Raw genomic sequence first — 15,544 nt, forward strand, 5'->3', positions numbered from 1 at the left:
TATGATAATCCACACAGGACAGAAGCCCTTTTCTTGTGATCAGTGTAATCAAAAGTTTACCCAGAATTACAGTTTAAAAAACCATATGATGATTCACACAGGACAGAAACCCTTTTCTTGTAATCTGTGTGAACGAAGGTTTATTCAAAAGGGAGGTTTAAACACACACATGAGATTTCACAGAGGAGAGAAGCCATTTTCTTGTGATCTGTGTGAAAAAAGATTTACTCAAAAGGTTCATTTAAAAAAACACATGAAAATCCACACAGGACAGAAGCCATTTTGTTGTGATTTTTGTGGCCGAATGTTTACCAGTAAGGACAATTTAAACAGGCACATGAGAATCCACACTGGGGATAAAAAGTAATTTGAAAGAACTCATAGGCAATGTGCCACACTCACTAATATATTTAATTAAATTTTGTACATGCCTGAATCTGGTGATGAATAACATAATTTCACTAATTTCAACTGAGAAACATTTATCTCTCCCAAACACTCATGTAAAATTTATTTCCACTCATCTGTTATGCTATTTTCTTGTAAAGTACACTGCCTGGCCCCCCAAAATTTGCCACCTAAATTTAACTAAACAAATAGGTATGAGCCTCCTGTTGGATAATTACTGTATGGGTGATTATCTTTCAGATGGCAACAAGTTATTTAACCCCATCTGGTGCAATGAGTTGCTTCCCATTTCTTAAACAACCATGTTGAAATACACATCACGTGGTCGTGGAAAAGATGTCAGTCTGTTTGAGAAGGGTCAAATCATTGGCATCAAGCAGAGAAAACATCTAAGGAGATTGCAGAAACTACTAAAATTGGGTTAAGAACTGTCCAACGCATCACTAAAAACTGGAAGGATAGTGGGAACCCATCGTCTTCGAGGAAGAAATGTGGCCGGAAAAATCCTGAATGATTATGATCGGCGATCACTTAAACGTTTGGTGAAATCAAATAGAAGAAAAATAACAGTAGCACTCAGGGCTATATTTAATAGTGAAAGTAAGATCATTTCCACACACACAATGCAAAGGGAACTCAAGGAATTGGGACTGAACAGCTGTGTAGCCTTAAGAAACCACAAATCAGTGAGGCTAACTGAAAAAAAAGGTTTCAAGTTATTATATTTCTCAAGGATTTCTTCTGAGCCTCTGTAGCATTGCCAAACCAACAGATGTGACAAAATGTTTAAATTTCCTCAATAAAGCCGAATAAATTATTAAAGCGTTGAATTATTGACTCTAAAAGACCCCAATTTCTTAAAAAAAAAAAAATCTTCTGCTGAACCTTGGTGCTAATAAGATCAGCCCATGAGTCCCATTTTAAGTGACAGTCCAGAACCACGCCCATGTACTTGTAGCACGAGACAGGTTCAACCTGCTCTCCATCAATGGTGGTTGGAGAAAATTACTGAAGCTTCCTGAAGTCAATAATCATTTATTTTGGTTTTTTGTGTTCAGAACCAATTTAGACATTTTGCACCAGTTAATGAAGATGTCCAGAAGTGATCCATGCTCCTCCTCCTCGTTGTTTAAAAGGTTATCAGGGCCATGTCATCAGCATATTTAAATAAATGTCTATTTGGGAAAGTACTTCTGCTGGAGTTTGTGTACAGCAGTGGTTCCCAAGCTTTGTTCAGCTGTGTACCCCTTCAGATATCTTCCCTTTAGTTAAGTACCCTCCCTTTATAATGTGTTCGTAAACGCTGCACATATCACATACAATCTTAAACACCTGTTAATTTTTTCGCACCAAATGATATTTATTAATAAATGTCAGCAATAATAAGCAACATATTTATAGGCTGAATTATCCAAACCTTTAGCCTGTGTAGAATATTGGAAAACATTTATGTTGTGATAAATAACAGGTATTGAGCATACTGTGTATTTAATTAAACTCCCCACAGTTTTAAGAGAAGGGTGTGCTTGGTAGGATGCACACAACTCTGTTATGTTCGACTTAGTTTGAGACAGTGTGAGTCTTAAATCATTTTCAACACAGTCTTGCTCTGTATTTTGTTTTCATATTTGTCAGAATCCATTTTCACACAAGTACGTTGTAGCAAAGGGCATCAAAGTCTTCACAGCACAGTTGGTCAGCGCAGGCTGTTCTGTGCGCAGTCCGATCCATAAATCCAGCAATGGCTTATGTTTTCGCAACCCTGACAAGAAGTTGAGCGAAGGCTGCTTTGATTAACAGGTGTTCCTTCAGCAAGTCGCACATTTCTACTTTGTGCAAACATTTTGCTGAACACTAGATGGGAGCATTTACATGTGTATTATTTGGTTATGTGAGAAGGTACTTCAAGTCTATTTATGTGAGAGTGTAGTCTGGCTCTTTTCACACTTTTTTTTCTCCGTTTTTCTCAAATTTTCTCCCGTACCCTCTACGTTCCTCTTGCGTACCCCCAGGGGTATGAGTACCACACTTTGGGAAGTACTGGTGTACAGAATAAATAACAGTGCAGATAAAAGACACCTTTGAGGAGAGCCAGTGCTGGTAGAATGGAGTATGCTGGGCCCTTTAGGTAGAGGAGTTTTAAGTATCTGAGCATCTTGTTCACGAGTGATGGTAGAATGGAGATGGAATGACATATGCCTTGTTCTGTGTAATAAGGATGTTACGTCCGTCAATCTGGGAGTAGAAAGAGTTGAGGCAAGGATTCAAGGTTCTTTATTTGTCATTCACACCCCATGTGGTACATGTGGTGGAACAAAGTTATGTACACAGGGTCCCAGTTACATCCAACAATAAAATGTAAAAGAAAAACAGTAATAAGATCTAATATATGAACTAAGAAAAACATCAACTAAATCATACACTAAGCACTAATAGCATAAAAACATTGCGCCGAACAGCAGCACAAACATGAGTCTGTGTGAGCAGATGAGCATGCATGAACACATCAACATGAAACAGATCAGCAGCAACATGATGTGATTTTTCACAGTGATTGTCCTGGTTAGAGATTCATGAGTCTAACAGCCTCAGGGTAGAAGCTGTTTCTCAGTCTAGTGGTTCTACACTTAATGCTTCTTAACCTCCTTTCTGAGGGGAGTGGGGCAAAAAGTGTGTGTGCTGAGTGAGTGAGGTGCTTCATGATGCAGGTGGCTCTCTTCCTGCATCTGGAGGTGTAGATGTCTGTGATGGTGGGGAGACTGACTCCAACAGTCTTCTGTGCAGCCTTCACCACTCTCTGCAAAGCTTTTCTTTCTGCAGCTGTGCAGCCTCCATGCCACACGTTGATGCTGGAACACAGGATGCTCTCCACTGCACACCTGTAGAAGGAGGTGAGGATTGAACTTCCCAGACTAGCTCGCCTCAGCCGTCTGAGGAAGTAGAGTCTCTGAAGAGTTTTCTTGATCAGGCTAGAAGTGTTGTTGCCCCAGCTGAGATTGTCATTCATGTGTACACCCAAGTACTTGTAGCTGGAGACCACTTCTACCGCAGATCTTATTTACAGGGAGGTGCAGGTGTTTTTGTTCCTTCTGAAGTCCACGATCATCTCTTTTGTTGTCTTCACATTGATGTGAAGGTTATTCTCTTTGCACCAGCTCTCCAGATGTTCCACCTCTTGCCTGTAGCTGGACTCATCATTGTTTGTGATGCATCCCACCACCACTGTATCATCTGCAAACTTTACAATGTGACAGCCTGGATGGGTAGCTGGCTGCACAATCATATGTGAGCAGAGTGAATAGGAGAGGGCTCAGCACACATCCCTGAGGAGAGCCAGTGCTGAGGGTTAAGGTGGAGGAGGAAAAGTTGTGGATCCTCTCAGACTGAGGTCTGTTTGTTAAGAAGTCTAGGACCCAGTTGCAAATGAAGGGGCTTAGTCCTAGAGTTAATAGTTTGTCCATGAGTGTTTGGGGGATCACGGTGTTGAAGGCAGATGTGAAGTCCACAAAGAGCATACGAACGTAGGAGTCTTTCTGCTCCAGGTGGTTGAGTGCAGTGTGGACCACAGAGGAGATGGCGTCCTCTGTTGATCGGTTCTCCCAGTATGCATACTCACGAGGGTCCTCGTTGATGTTGATTGCTGTTTTGATGTGGGTCATGACCAGTTTTTCAAAGCATTTAGCAACTATCGGGGTGAGGGCCACTGGCCAGTAGTCATTCAGACCAGTCACTGTAGAGCTCTTTGGGACTGGGATGATGGTGGCAGTTTTTAGGCAGGTGGGAACTGTCTCCAGGGTAAGTGAGGTGTTAAAGATGTTGGCCAGCACCTCGCAGAGCTGATCGGCACATTTTTTCAACACTTTCCCGGGGATGTTGTCTGGACCGGTTGCCTTGTGCAGATTAATCTTCATGAAAGTGTTCCTTACTTCTGCTGGGGTCACGCTTAGAAGCTCTTCATCCGGTGGTGAGGTGAGTCTGGTGCAGACACATGAGAATCCACACAAGACAGAAGCCATTATCTTGTGATCTGTGTGAACAAAAGTTTACTGACAAGGGCTCTTAAACACACACAAGAGAATCCACTCTGGACAAGACATTTTGTTGTGATCTGTGTGAATGAAGGTTTAATCAAAAGGGAAATTTTAACAGGCAGCACGGTGGCGCAACTGATAGAGCTGCTGCCTCTCAGCGAGCAGGTCCCCAGTTCAAATCCCGGTCTGGGGACTTTTCTGGGTGGAATTTGCATGTTCTCTCCATGCATGCATGGGTACTCTGGTTTCCTTGCACAGACCAAAAACATGCATGTTAGGCTGACTGGTAACTTTAAATTGTCCATAGGTGTGAGTCTGAGAGTGAATGGTTGTTTGTCTTGTTTGTCTCTATTTGGCCCTGTGATGGACTTGTGACCTGTCCAGGGTGTACCCCGCCCCTTGCACAGTGATTGCTGGACATAGGCACCGGTGACCCCTGTGACTCAAAATGGAAGAAGCGGGTAAAAGATAATGGATGGATGGATGTTGTGTTTTTGTCTGTGTTCACCCTGGTCCTCTGTTTCTCTTTATTGGGTTATGTTGAGGGAGAGTAGTTTAACCATCTGCGTGTTAGTTTGATCGGACAGGTACTGCTCCGGAGACTTCACCTTAGTTTTATAGGATTTATTTTAAACAAAGTTAAAGCACAAGACAAAACACAAAAACAGAACACAGACTGAAATGCATTTCAATGCATTTGAACCCTGCAGATGTTGGATGCTGTCTATCATGGTGCACTAAGATTCATAACTGGCTGTGATTATCGTACCCACCACTGCACCCTGTATTCACTGGTTAATTGGACATCATTAACTTCACACAGACTCTCTCACTGGTACATTTTCATCTTTAAATCACTTCTTGGTCTGCTGCCTTCATACATCTCCTCCTACATGTCTCTGCGTGAGTGCAGCTACGGAGTGCGCTCTCAGGACATTATTACCTGCAGTGTTCCCTCAATGAGGACTGAACTAGGCAAAAGGGCCTTCTCCTATTCCGCTCCTGTTTCCTGGAATATCTTACAAAAAGATTTGAAGCTCTCGACCTTGACCTCTCTAAGTGTCTTTAAGAATCTGTTGGACTCCTGGCAGGGTCCAATGCTGACATGTTCCTGTTTTTAGTTTTCTACATTTGTCTTGGAATCTAGCTGGGTTTTTTTTGTTTTGTTTTGTTTTGTTACCTTTTCCTTTTAGCCATCCTATTTGTTAAAAAAAAACAAACAAAAAAAAAACCCTGCAGTATGACTTTTTATAACTGTTTATTGTTGTTGCTGTTGTCCATTGTTGTCATCTTTCTTTGTTGAAATCAGGTCTCTCTTGTAAATGAGTCCTCGAGGCTCAATGGGATTTACCTGTCTAAATAAAGGTTGATTGATTTCAGAAGACAGACAGAGTACGTCACCTTGAGGTCATTAAAGATGGCTACCCAGGAGTGTGTCTAACTTTACTTCCTCATTACACAATGTTATAAACCTTTTCTAAGCCTGTCCCCCTTTGGGGGAGAATCTTCTTTCTATTGGATAATCATCTGCTCACTCATACTGTTGCCATGACATCGAGCTCCTCCTATGCCCCTTCTCCTCAGAGGGATGAAATGGTTTAACTATCTGTATCTTTTGGGAGAGTTTCTAACTGCCCCTAGAATGTGAAACCCCACACCCGTCTTTGTTCAAAACAAGTTACCCCACATTACTCGTTGTCCAAAACAAATTACGTCATACTACCACACCCACCTTGTCTCTATGTGACAACACATCTATAATGAAAAGGGAATAAACACCATAAACTGATTAATTTAATTGACTTTAAACCCACCATAAGTAAATAAGTAATTTCCCATTTCCACAGTTTGTATTTCTCTTGTATCTAGCCCTATCTTGTGTCATGTTCATGTCTTGCATCCTGTCTTCTTCTCTGGCATCTGTGATTGTTCGCAGGTGCCTTCACTTTGTCTGATCGGTGTTTCCTCTATATAAGTTTGTGTCTCTGTGTTAGTCTTTGTCCTGGCATTGTTAATCGGTTCACTGGTGATGACCCGTCCGTATTGTGAGTAACCCCCTATTTTGTTTTGCTGCCATGTCAGCTTGTTTGTTTTGTTGATAAATTCTTTATTTTTATATATATCCTGAGTCCTTGCCTGCTTGCCTGCACAACTGGGTTCACCAGCACCTATTGTGACAAATGGCACAAGAAGAATTGATAATTTTTTTGAACCACAAGTATAACAAAGCATCCAACAATTTTCAGTCAGGTCATCTGGACAGTTTATTTTCAAAAGAAACTGTCCAGATGACCTGACTGAAAATTGTTGGATTGTATACCTGGATTATTGAACATGGACTTTTTTGGTATAACAAAGCATAGTAACACTTATCTTTAGGAACATTTGTTCCATCTCTTAAGTGATGTAATCATGTAACTATCTTGGAGGATATCTGATACGAGTGGGTGTAGTGTAAGTGTGGACATTGTCAGTACGAGTATGTGGTCTTCAGGAGATTGTCGTGGTCACTTGTAGCTGAGTAGGTATCGGCATGCGGAGCAGGAGTATAGTGTTCGGCTAAATGCTGAATGAACGCTGTTCAGTGTCAGGAGGGCTATGATCAGTCTTACATCGGGGAAAGTAAACAGCCACTGGCCAAAAGGATGGCCCAACACAGAAGAGTAACAACATCAGGCCAGGACTTTGCAGTCTACACTCATCTCCAGGCCAGCGGTCACTCTTTCAGGGATGAAGATGTTCACGTCATGAACAGAGGAACGATGGTTTGAGAGAGGAGTAAAGGAGGCCATATTTGTTAAAAGAAACCTTCCATCATTAAACAGGGGGGGAGGCCTCCGTGTTCAACTGTCCCCTCTTACAATACGGTTATTGCTAGTATCACTCAGCCCGCTGTGAACAGTAAACAGCCATCAGTGTGCTAATCGTTAGGCTGATGGTCCTTCTTGATCATGTAAGCAGCTGCAAACACAAAGACTTATAAAACAAATGTAACTCATTCTTCCACTGTATAAAGTTAGGGATGGTTTTAATGAAGCGATATTTGTGTATGTAATATTTGGCTAACAGCAGAACATTATTTATACCGTAGTGCGGAACAATTCAAGCTCTTATTTTGAAGGCTAGTTGATAATAACGGAAGTAATTTCCTCCAAGCACCGGAAGCTGTTCTGTTCGAACGTTCATTGTGTTCGCCATGTTCTGTATTGACGAACTAAGTCTCTTTTCTCTCGACTTCTGATGAAATTAGTTTAATTTTGAGTTCTATTCAGCTGTAAGTACTCGGTTAATGTTGAAGGTAAATAGTGATGAACGAAAGCTAACAGATGTGGAGACAGCAGGTCCAGCAGCACCTGGATGCAGAGGAAGAAGAAATGGAGGTTTTCCTTGGAAGTAGAGATGCTCTTGAACAGGAAACAACTGGAGGAAGCCAAATCTTAGATGCAGTTTTCAGTCCCAACGATCAACTGCATATAATAGGTTTGTATCTTTTTATTCTTTCTGTTGAATGTGATTATGTCACAGTTTAGTTTGAACTTTCTGGTAGTTAATGAATTTATCTTCCTGGAAAGGACATGTGTAACTCTGTTTATATCTGAGCTTGCTAACAGATAAAGTATGAGAGGTTACAAACCCTAAAATGTTGATTTTATAGTCCATTGATAAACTAAATATGTACTTTTTTAATTCTACTGTTAAGATATTTATCTAGACTGGTCGTGGGGTTTTTGATCTGCTCATAACCAGGTCATAATTTCATTATAATCCCCTCTCTGAAACCGAGGTAACGTAAAACTAACTTTATTGAGGTGTCTCTTCCTCAATCTTTATGTATTTTATATTCTTTATGTAATTTATTCCTGTTGATCTTTGTTCTTATTGTAAAGTGTCCTTGGCGCATGAAAGGCGCTTTTTAAATAAAATTATTATTGTTATTATTATTATTATTATTATTATTATTATTATTATTACAAAAATCTTAATACAATAACAGTCAGAACCAGAACAATAAGCAACAACAGACTGTTTATAATCTAACTAATCAAGTTTTACGTTTTTGGGCAAAAAGATCAACTTGTCCACATTTTCTGCCAAAAGCATAGATCTAGTTGCAGTGAATATATCCAGCGGTGGAGAAAATCTTCTCACTAGCAACAGTAACAGGAATAGAGAGGTAGAGCTTTGTTAATTTTGCAGTGTGATTTAGGGCTGTATACCGAACCAAGGTTCTTTTATAGCACCGACCGACGCAGTTCGGTTGGTGTATGGATCGAAACGTCACTCTTCTTTCGGTGTCAAGTTTCGGTATTGGCTGTAACGTGTCACGTGGTTTCAGCACACCGGTAGGTAAAATGCAGACATATAGCAAACAGACTACGTGTTTACACCCAGAGCTGTATAGAGCAGCCGTACAGACGTATGTCTATGGTTCTGGTTACGCCCACAGACAGGGTTCACATGCGCAGCGCGCGTTGTCGAATGGCTTCAGTTTACGAGCAGAAAGTTGCTCCGTGTTTTTCTGCAAGGAGAGGGAGGACCTCAGCCTCCCCCCATCTCCTCTCAGCGTTAAAGTCAGCCTGTGAGTGTTGAATGGCCTGATTCATTTTCTCCACGACCGGACTCCTCTTCATCAAAGAACTCCGAGGACGGCGCTGTGTCTGGGATTTCAGCTGATAAGTTTACGTTTGTTAACATTATTGCAGCTTAATACATGCATCGCGGTGAATTAAACTAGGATCCATGTAACACTAACTTTAAGATATTAGTGTGTAGCTTTAGTTTATCAACGAAGCTAGCTAAACTCAGAAGCTAACTAAATATTGACAGTAACAGATGAAGCTTAGCTTGTAATAATGTGCTCATCCATCCGGTCAGCTGCTTAAACAGTTCACTGTTTGTTTATGTTCTCCTCACAGGAGCCTCTGACCCTGAGGAGGACAGAGACTTGACAAAAGAAAAGTGAGGTGGGGGGCCACAGGACAATCACAAACTTTGTTGTTAAAAGTTTGCTGCCTTTTTCTACAGTGGAGGCTCCATGGTGGAGGTAAGTTAAGCTGTAAAGGATATTGTTGACCAGTTAAGATTTTATCTCTCAGCCTAGATAAAGTTTTGTGAGCAATAATAACACAACCATATTATTGTTGATGTTTTGTGTTTTAATGTCAATTAGGGAGATGATAAGAGCCCTAAACCCCAGAGAACCACAGAGAAAAATCAGGAAGAGACACAGAGGCACAGTTGTCTGCATCAACCCTAACCTCAGTGAATCCAGTGACCTGCTGGTGGAATGTGAGGGACAATATGCCAGTGCTATCAAACTAACAACCAGGTATCTGTGTGTGCAACAAGCATCATCCACACCCTCAGAGTGAACATTTTCTACTGCTGTAGACACCATCAGCCAGGAGCGGGCTTGTTTGTGTCCAGAGAAAGCAGACATGTTGTTTTTTTCTGAAGATAAACTGCTAAGTGAAAAGGTCCTCGGTGTGTAGCAGTGAACATTAGACACTGACATGTCACTGGTTTGAAACTGGTCTTTTGACCTGTAAATTATTTTATTTTTATGTAAGAAACTGCTTGGAATAGAAATACTAGTTAAAAAATAAAACTCACGATTTGTACTGTAATGTGTAACGTAAATTTATTCTTGTTAGAATTAATATTAATTACAAAATTGGTACCGAAAAAAGAACCATCCAGGTACCGACACCGGTACCGATACCAATTTTTTTTAGAAAGGTACCCAGCCCTAGTTTGGTTGTATCCAATCTCTGTGAAACAACGTCGACACAGCTTTGGATTTGTTCACTTGTCTTTTAACAAGAAAGCCATAATGTTCCCAAACAGGAGACTGCAACGAAATGCTAGACTGCTAATGCTATGCGTGCTGTAAGACTATAGTGCCGTGCTGAAACACACTTAGGAACTTTAGTTCCGTGGTGCATAATTTCTTGTTAATAAAATTTAATGAGTGAAAAAATGACCTAAACGGTGTGCACGTGGACCGAACCGAACATGTTGTACCGAAACGGTTCGATACACCCACGTGTACCGTTACACCCCTATGCACCAGCCTGTAGGGGTGCACCGATTGCAGTTTTCTGGCCAATCACTGATTTCTCAAAAGTCTGACCTGCCAATTCAGATTTTGTCCGATACTGATTTTGCTTTTTAAGCGACACTGTCAGGTGTTATAAGGTCACAACGCACCTTCAATTTTCCAATATTATTTTATTGAAAAAACATACCCTTGAACAATATCCTAGAAACAATACAAACTTGTTTTAACTGGCCATGAACTTGTGCTCTGAAATATAAATGAAGTTCAGACAATTGTTGTTAAAACACAATAAAATTGGTAAAATCGGTTTCTCATGCAAGTATCGGGCCGATTTTCGATTTCCCCAAATTAAGGAAATTGGGGCCGATAAATCAGCCGGCCGATTTATCAGTGCACCCCTACCAGCCTGATTAAACACTTGAAACGTTTTTGTTAAAAGAAAAGGTTAAATCATAAGAACAAAAGACATTTAAACAGTATGTTCTGAGTTGATGGGGTGTTAAAGCCACAGCTTAAAGTGTTATTAAAGGAAAGAACTGGGACTAAGCACTCTTTGGCTCAGGTTTAGCACTGGAACCTGTTTGGAGGAGAAAAAACAACTCTGTGATCTGAGCAGTAAAACAAATCATGTATGTGTGAATATAAAGCTACAGTTCTCCTTAAGGGTGTGAATCTCTGAGTCTGGCGATTCAATTCAGATTTTTGGTGTCACAATTTGATACAAAATCGATTTTTCGATTCAGAAACAATTTTTCTATTGAAATTGTCATAAATTTAGTTTCAATTATGTAACTGACAAGGAAAAGATTAAACAACAATGTAAACAAATAGAACATTTATTTAAACCAATTTTAGGTTCTTTACTATATCAAATATTTTTGCATAATTTTATCAGAATAAACTTTATTGGAATTGCACCGAGGTACAACGCAAATATGTACGTACAGTCGTCCGAAAGATGGGCGGAGTGCACGAAGCTGCAACTACAGGGAGAGCGCGGCCTTCTTATCCTTATCAGATAATAATCTTAGATAGGAAAAGGGGGAGAAACATGAGGGTAGATAGTGGTATTACCAAAAAAGATCTTTCACATCTTGTCTATCAGGACACGATTTGAGACATCAAAAAAACTCTACCAGCAAGCACAATTAAAACATGATTACAATTGCATTTGACATCGAGGTGTTGAGATTTGTCCATGAGCGTTTTTTCAGGTCAGCCACAGTTTCTGAAGATGATGTTCCAGCCAGCAGTTCTAAACAAATTGTGAATAAAAACTGAATGGAATGATGTGGAGATGGCAAATGTCAATATGTTATTCGTAATATCACATAGATGACAGATCAAAAGTTTAATCTGAGTAAATGTAACATTTTAAAGGAAAAATATGTTGATTCAAAATTTCACAGTGTCAACAAATCCCAAAAAAGTTGGGACAAGTAGCAATAAGTGGCTGGAAAAAGGAAATTGATCATATAACAAACAGCTGGAAGACCAATTAACACTAATTGGGTCAATTGACAACATGATTGGGTATAAAAAGAACTTCTCAGAGTCAGTCTCTCTCAGAAGCCAAGATGGTAAGAGAATCACCAATTCCACAATTGTTGCACAGAAAGACAGTGCAGCAATACCAGAATGGTGTTACCCAGCGTAAAATAGCAGACTTTTAAGTTATCATCATCAACCGTGCATAACATCATCAAAAGATTCAGAGAATCTGGAACAATCGCTGTGCGTAAGAGTCAAGGCCGTCAAACTCTATTGGATGTTCGTGATCTCCGGGCCCTTAAACGTCACTGCAGCTCAAACAGGAATGCCACTGTCAAGAAAATAACAGAATGGGCTCAGGAATACTTCCAGAAAGCATTGCCAGTGAACACAATCCACCGTGCCATCCGCCGTTGCCAGCTGAAACTCTACAGTGCAAAGAGGAAGCCATTTCTAAACAAGCTCCACAAGCTCAGACGTTTGCACTGGGTCAGGGGTCATTTAAAATGGAGTGTGGCAAAATGGAAGACTGTTCTGTGGTCAGATGATTTACGATTTGAAGTTCTTTATGGAACACTGGGACGCCATGTCAACCGGACCAGAGAGGACAAGGATAGCCCAAGTTGTTATCAACGCTCCGTTCAGAAGCCTGCATCACTGATGGTATGGGGTTGCATGAGCGCTTGTGGCATGGGCAGCTTGCATGTCTGGAAAGGCACGATTAATGCAGAGAACTATGTTCAGGTTCTAGAACAACATATGCTCCCATCTAGACGTAATCTCTTTCAGGGAAGACCCTGCATTTTTCAACACGATAATGCCAGACCACATTCTGCAGCAATCACAACATCATGGCTACGTAGGAGAAGGATCCGGGTACTGAAATGGCCAGCCTGCAGTCCAGATCTTTCACCTATAGAGAACATTTGGCGCATCATAAAGAGGAAGGTGTGACAAAGAAGGCCCAAGACGATTGAACAGTTAGAGGCCTGTATTAGACATTAATGGGAGAGCATTCCTATTTCTAAACTTGAGAAACTGGTCTCCTCTGTCCCCAGACGTCTGCTGAGTGTTGTAAGAAGAAGGGGGGGATGCCACACAGTGGTAAATATGGACTTGTCCCAACTTTTTTGGGATTTGTTGACGCCATGAAATTTGGAAACAACAGATTTTTCCCTTAAAATGATACATTCTCACAGTTTAAACTTTTGATCTGTGATTTGTGTTATAAATAAATTGTATCATTTAGAAATAGCTCCAGGTGATGCGTCTTGTCTGGCTCCTTCAACCTGTTAAAAAGACAAATTACATTTAGTTTGTTGTACAACTTGTCTGTATAAGTTTAAGTATATTATGAAAAATAACACTTACCTTTGAGCTGAAGCTGCATCAGAGCTTCTCCCATCAGTTGTTTCATGGTGAAGTTGCGGTGCTGCTTATCGCAAAAAAATAAAAAAAACTACTTGGAGTCCAGCATATTAAAAATAAAAATAAACCCCTCGCCTTCCACTGTGTGCTCGTAAATCCTTTGTGAAATAGCAGGAGATGGAGAGGTAAATCTTTGCAGCCTTTGAGGAGTCAGCTAGAAGTTTGTTGCAGAGCTCCACGGTCGGCTGCTTTTGCTTTCATCTTCCGCGCATTTTGTCGTATTTTCAAATACTGTACCGCAATTTAATTTTACACTTCTTGCAAACAACCATGCTCTTGTTAAGCTCTGTCTTCCCCCGGAACATTGTAGGATCTGAAATGATTTTTAAACAAAGAAGCAAATTGAATCGTGCTGTCCCCCTCCATGCTACCAGGCGCTATTGAGATAAAGGGAGCTAGCTAACTGGCTTGCTGTATGGTGGCCTACATGGCCCAATTCTACAGCGGCCGAGCGGGGAGTAAGAGTGGAAAAAATATAAAACTTAAACACATTTTAAAATTGATTTATGGACCTTTAGAATCTTTTCAGAATTGCCAGTACTAAGAATCTAGATTCTTTAAAAAAAAAAACAGATTTTTTTTCTGCACCCCTAGTTTTCCTTACTGTATTTTACATGTGTTCCAGTGGTTCCTGCAGATGTTCAGAAGTCAGTGCTGATTAAAGAAGAAGCTCCTGAAGAACAGTGGCCTGATGTGGACCAGCAGGATGCAAATTGCCTCCACATAAAAGAGGAAGAGGAGGAACAGTGGACCATTTTGGGGGGAGGGCAGCTCAGTATGAAGGAGGAGACGGATGTCACGAGCTTTTCATTAACTGCAGTTCCTTTTAAGAGTGAGGATGATGAAGAGAAACCTCTGTTCTCACAGCTTCATCAACACCAAGATGAAGTCTGTGATCTTCCAACCAGCAGCTCAGGTGACCACAAAGAATCAGCAACTGGTGAAGGAGAAAAAGATTAAAAAAACCCAGATCTAAATACTTATAGAGATTCTGATTCTTCAGAAACTGAAGTTAGTGAAGATGATGAAGAGGATAATGATGTGAATAATCCTGAGTCTCAGCTGAAACTTTTTTCAGACTTTGGGTTAAAAACTGAACACACTGATGAAGACTGGGAGTCTTCACCCAGCAGGGTCTCTGAGTCAAGTGTGAACAAGGTCCACAACAAAAATGGACTGAAGCCATTTGGTTGTGATGTTTGTGGGCGAAGGTTCAATCATAAGATACATTTAAACAGACACAAGAATATCCACACAGGACAGAAACCATTTTCTTGTGATTTGTGTGGAAAAAGGTTTAGCGTAAAGGGCAATTTAACCAGGCACATGATGATCCACACAGGACAGAAGCCATTTTCTTGTGATCTGTGTGAAAAAAGGTTTAATCAAAAGGTTGGTTTGAAAAACCACATGATAATCCACATGGGACAGAAGCCCTTTGGTTGTGATGTTTGTGGGCAAAGAGTCATTCGTAAGATACATTTAACCAGACACATGATGATCCACACAGGACAGAAGCCCTTTTGTTGTGATCTATGTGAAAAAAGGTTTACTGTAAAGAGTGGTTTGAAAAAACACATGATAATCCACACAGGACAGAAGCCCTTTTCTTGTGGTCTGTGTGAAAAACGATTTACTGAAAAGGGTAGTTTAAAAAAACACATGATTATCCACACGGGACAGAAGCCCTTTTCTTGTGATCTGTGTGAAAAAAAGTTTTCTGAAAAGGGTAGTTTAAAAAAACACATGATAATCCACACGGGACAGAAGCCGTTTTGTTGTGATCTGTGTGGAAAATGTTTTACTGGAAAGGGTGGTTTAAAGAGACACGTGATAATCCACACAGGACAGAAGCCCTTCTCTTGTGATCTGTGTGAAAAAAGGTTTACTGATAAGACCAGTTTGAAAAAACATATGAAAATCCACACTGGACAGAAACCATTTTGTTGTGATCTTTGTGGCCGACGGTTTACAAGAAAGGGCTGTTTAAAGACACACATGATAATCCACACTGGACAGAAGCCCTTTTCTTGTGATCATTGTAGTCAAAAGTTTTCCAAAAAGGACTATTTAAGAAGACATATGATTATCCACACAGGACAGAAGCCCTTTTCTTGTGATCAGT

The 15,544-nt window shown here is 40.5% G+C and overlaps 2 protein-coding genes across 2 annotated transcripts in view; both read left to right on the top strand.

The window, feature by feature from the left end:
• The window catches only part of LOC119425498 (zinc finger protein 260-like), a 16,654-nt gene extending 2,275 nt beyond the window's left edge, over positions 1-14,379 (top strand). The window contains exon 3 of the mRNA XM_037693027.1: positions 14,045-14,379. Within this exon, the coding sequence (XP_037548955.1) occupies positions 14,045-14,379 (335 nt within the window). The remainder of the gene's footprint in view (positions 1-14,044) is intronic.
• Positions 7,633-15,544, top strand: part of LOC119425746 (gastrula zinc finger protein XlCGF8.2DB-like) — an 8,243-nt gene continuing 331 nt past the window's right edge. The window contains exons 1-2 of the mRNA XM_037693292.1: positions 7,633-7,919; positions 14,045-15,544. The exon at positions 14,045-15,544 is cut by the window's right edge and continues 331 nt beyond it. Of these exons, the coding sequence (XP_037549220.1) occupies positions 14,746-15,544 (799 nt within the window). The 5' untranslated portion in view covers positions 7,633-7,919; positions 14,045-14,745. The remainder of the gene's footprint in view (positions 7,920-14,044) is intronic.

This window comes from Nematolebias whitei, chromosome 19 (assembly GCF_014905685.2).
Source record: "Nematolebias whitei isolate Nwh7 chromosome 19, NemWhi1, whole genome shotgun sequence".
NCBI classification, from domain to species: domain Eukaryota; kingdom Metazoa; phylum Chordata; class Actinopteri; order Cyprinodontiformes; family Rivulidae; genus Nematolebias; species Nematolebias whitei.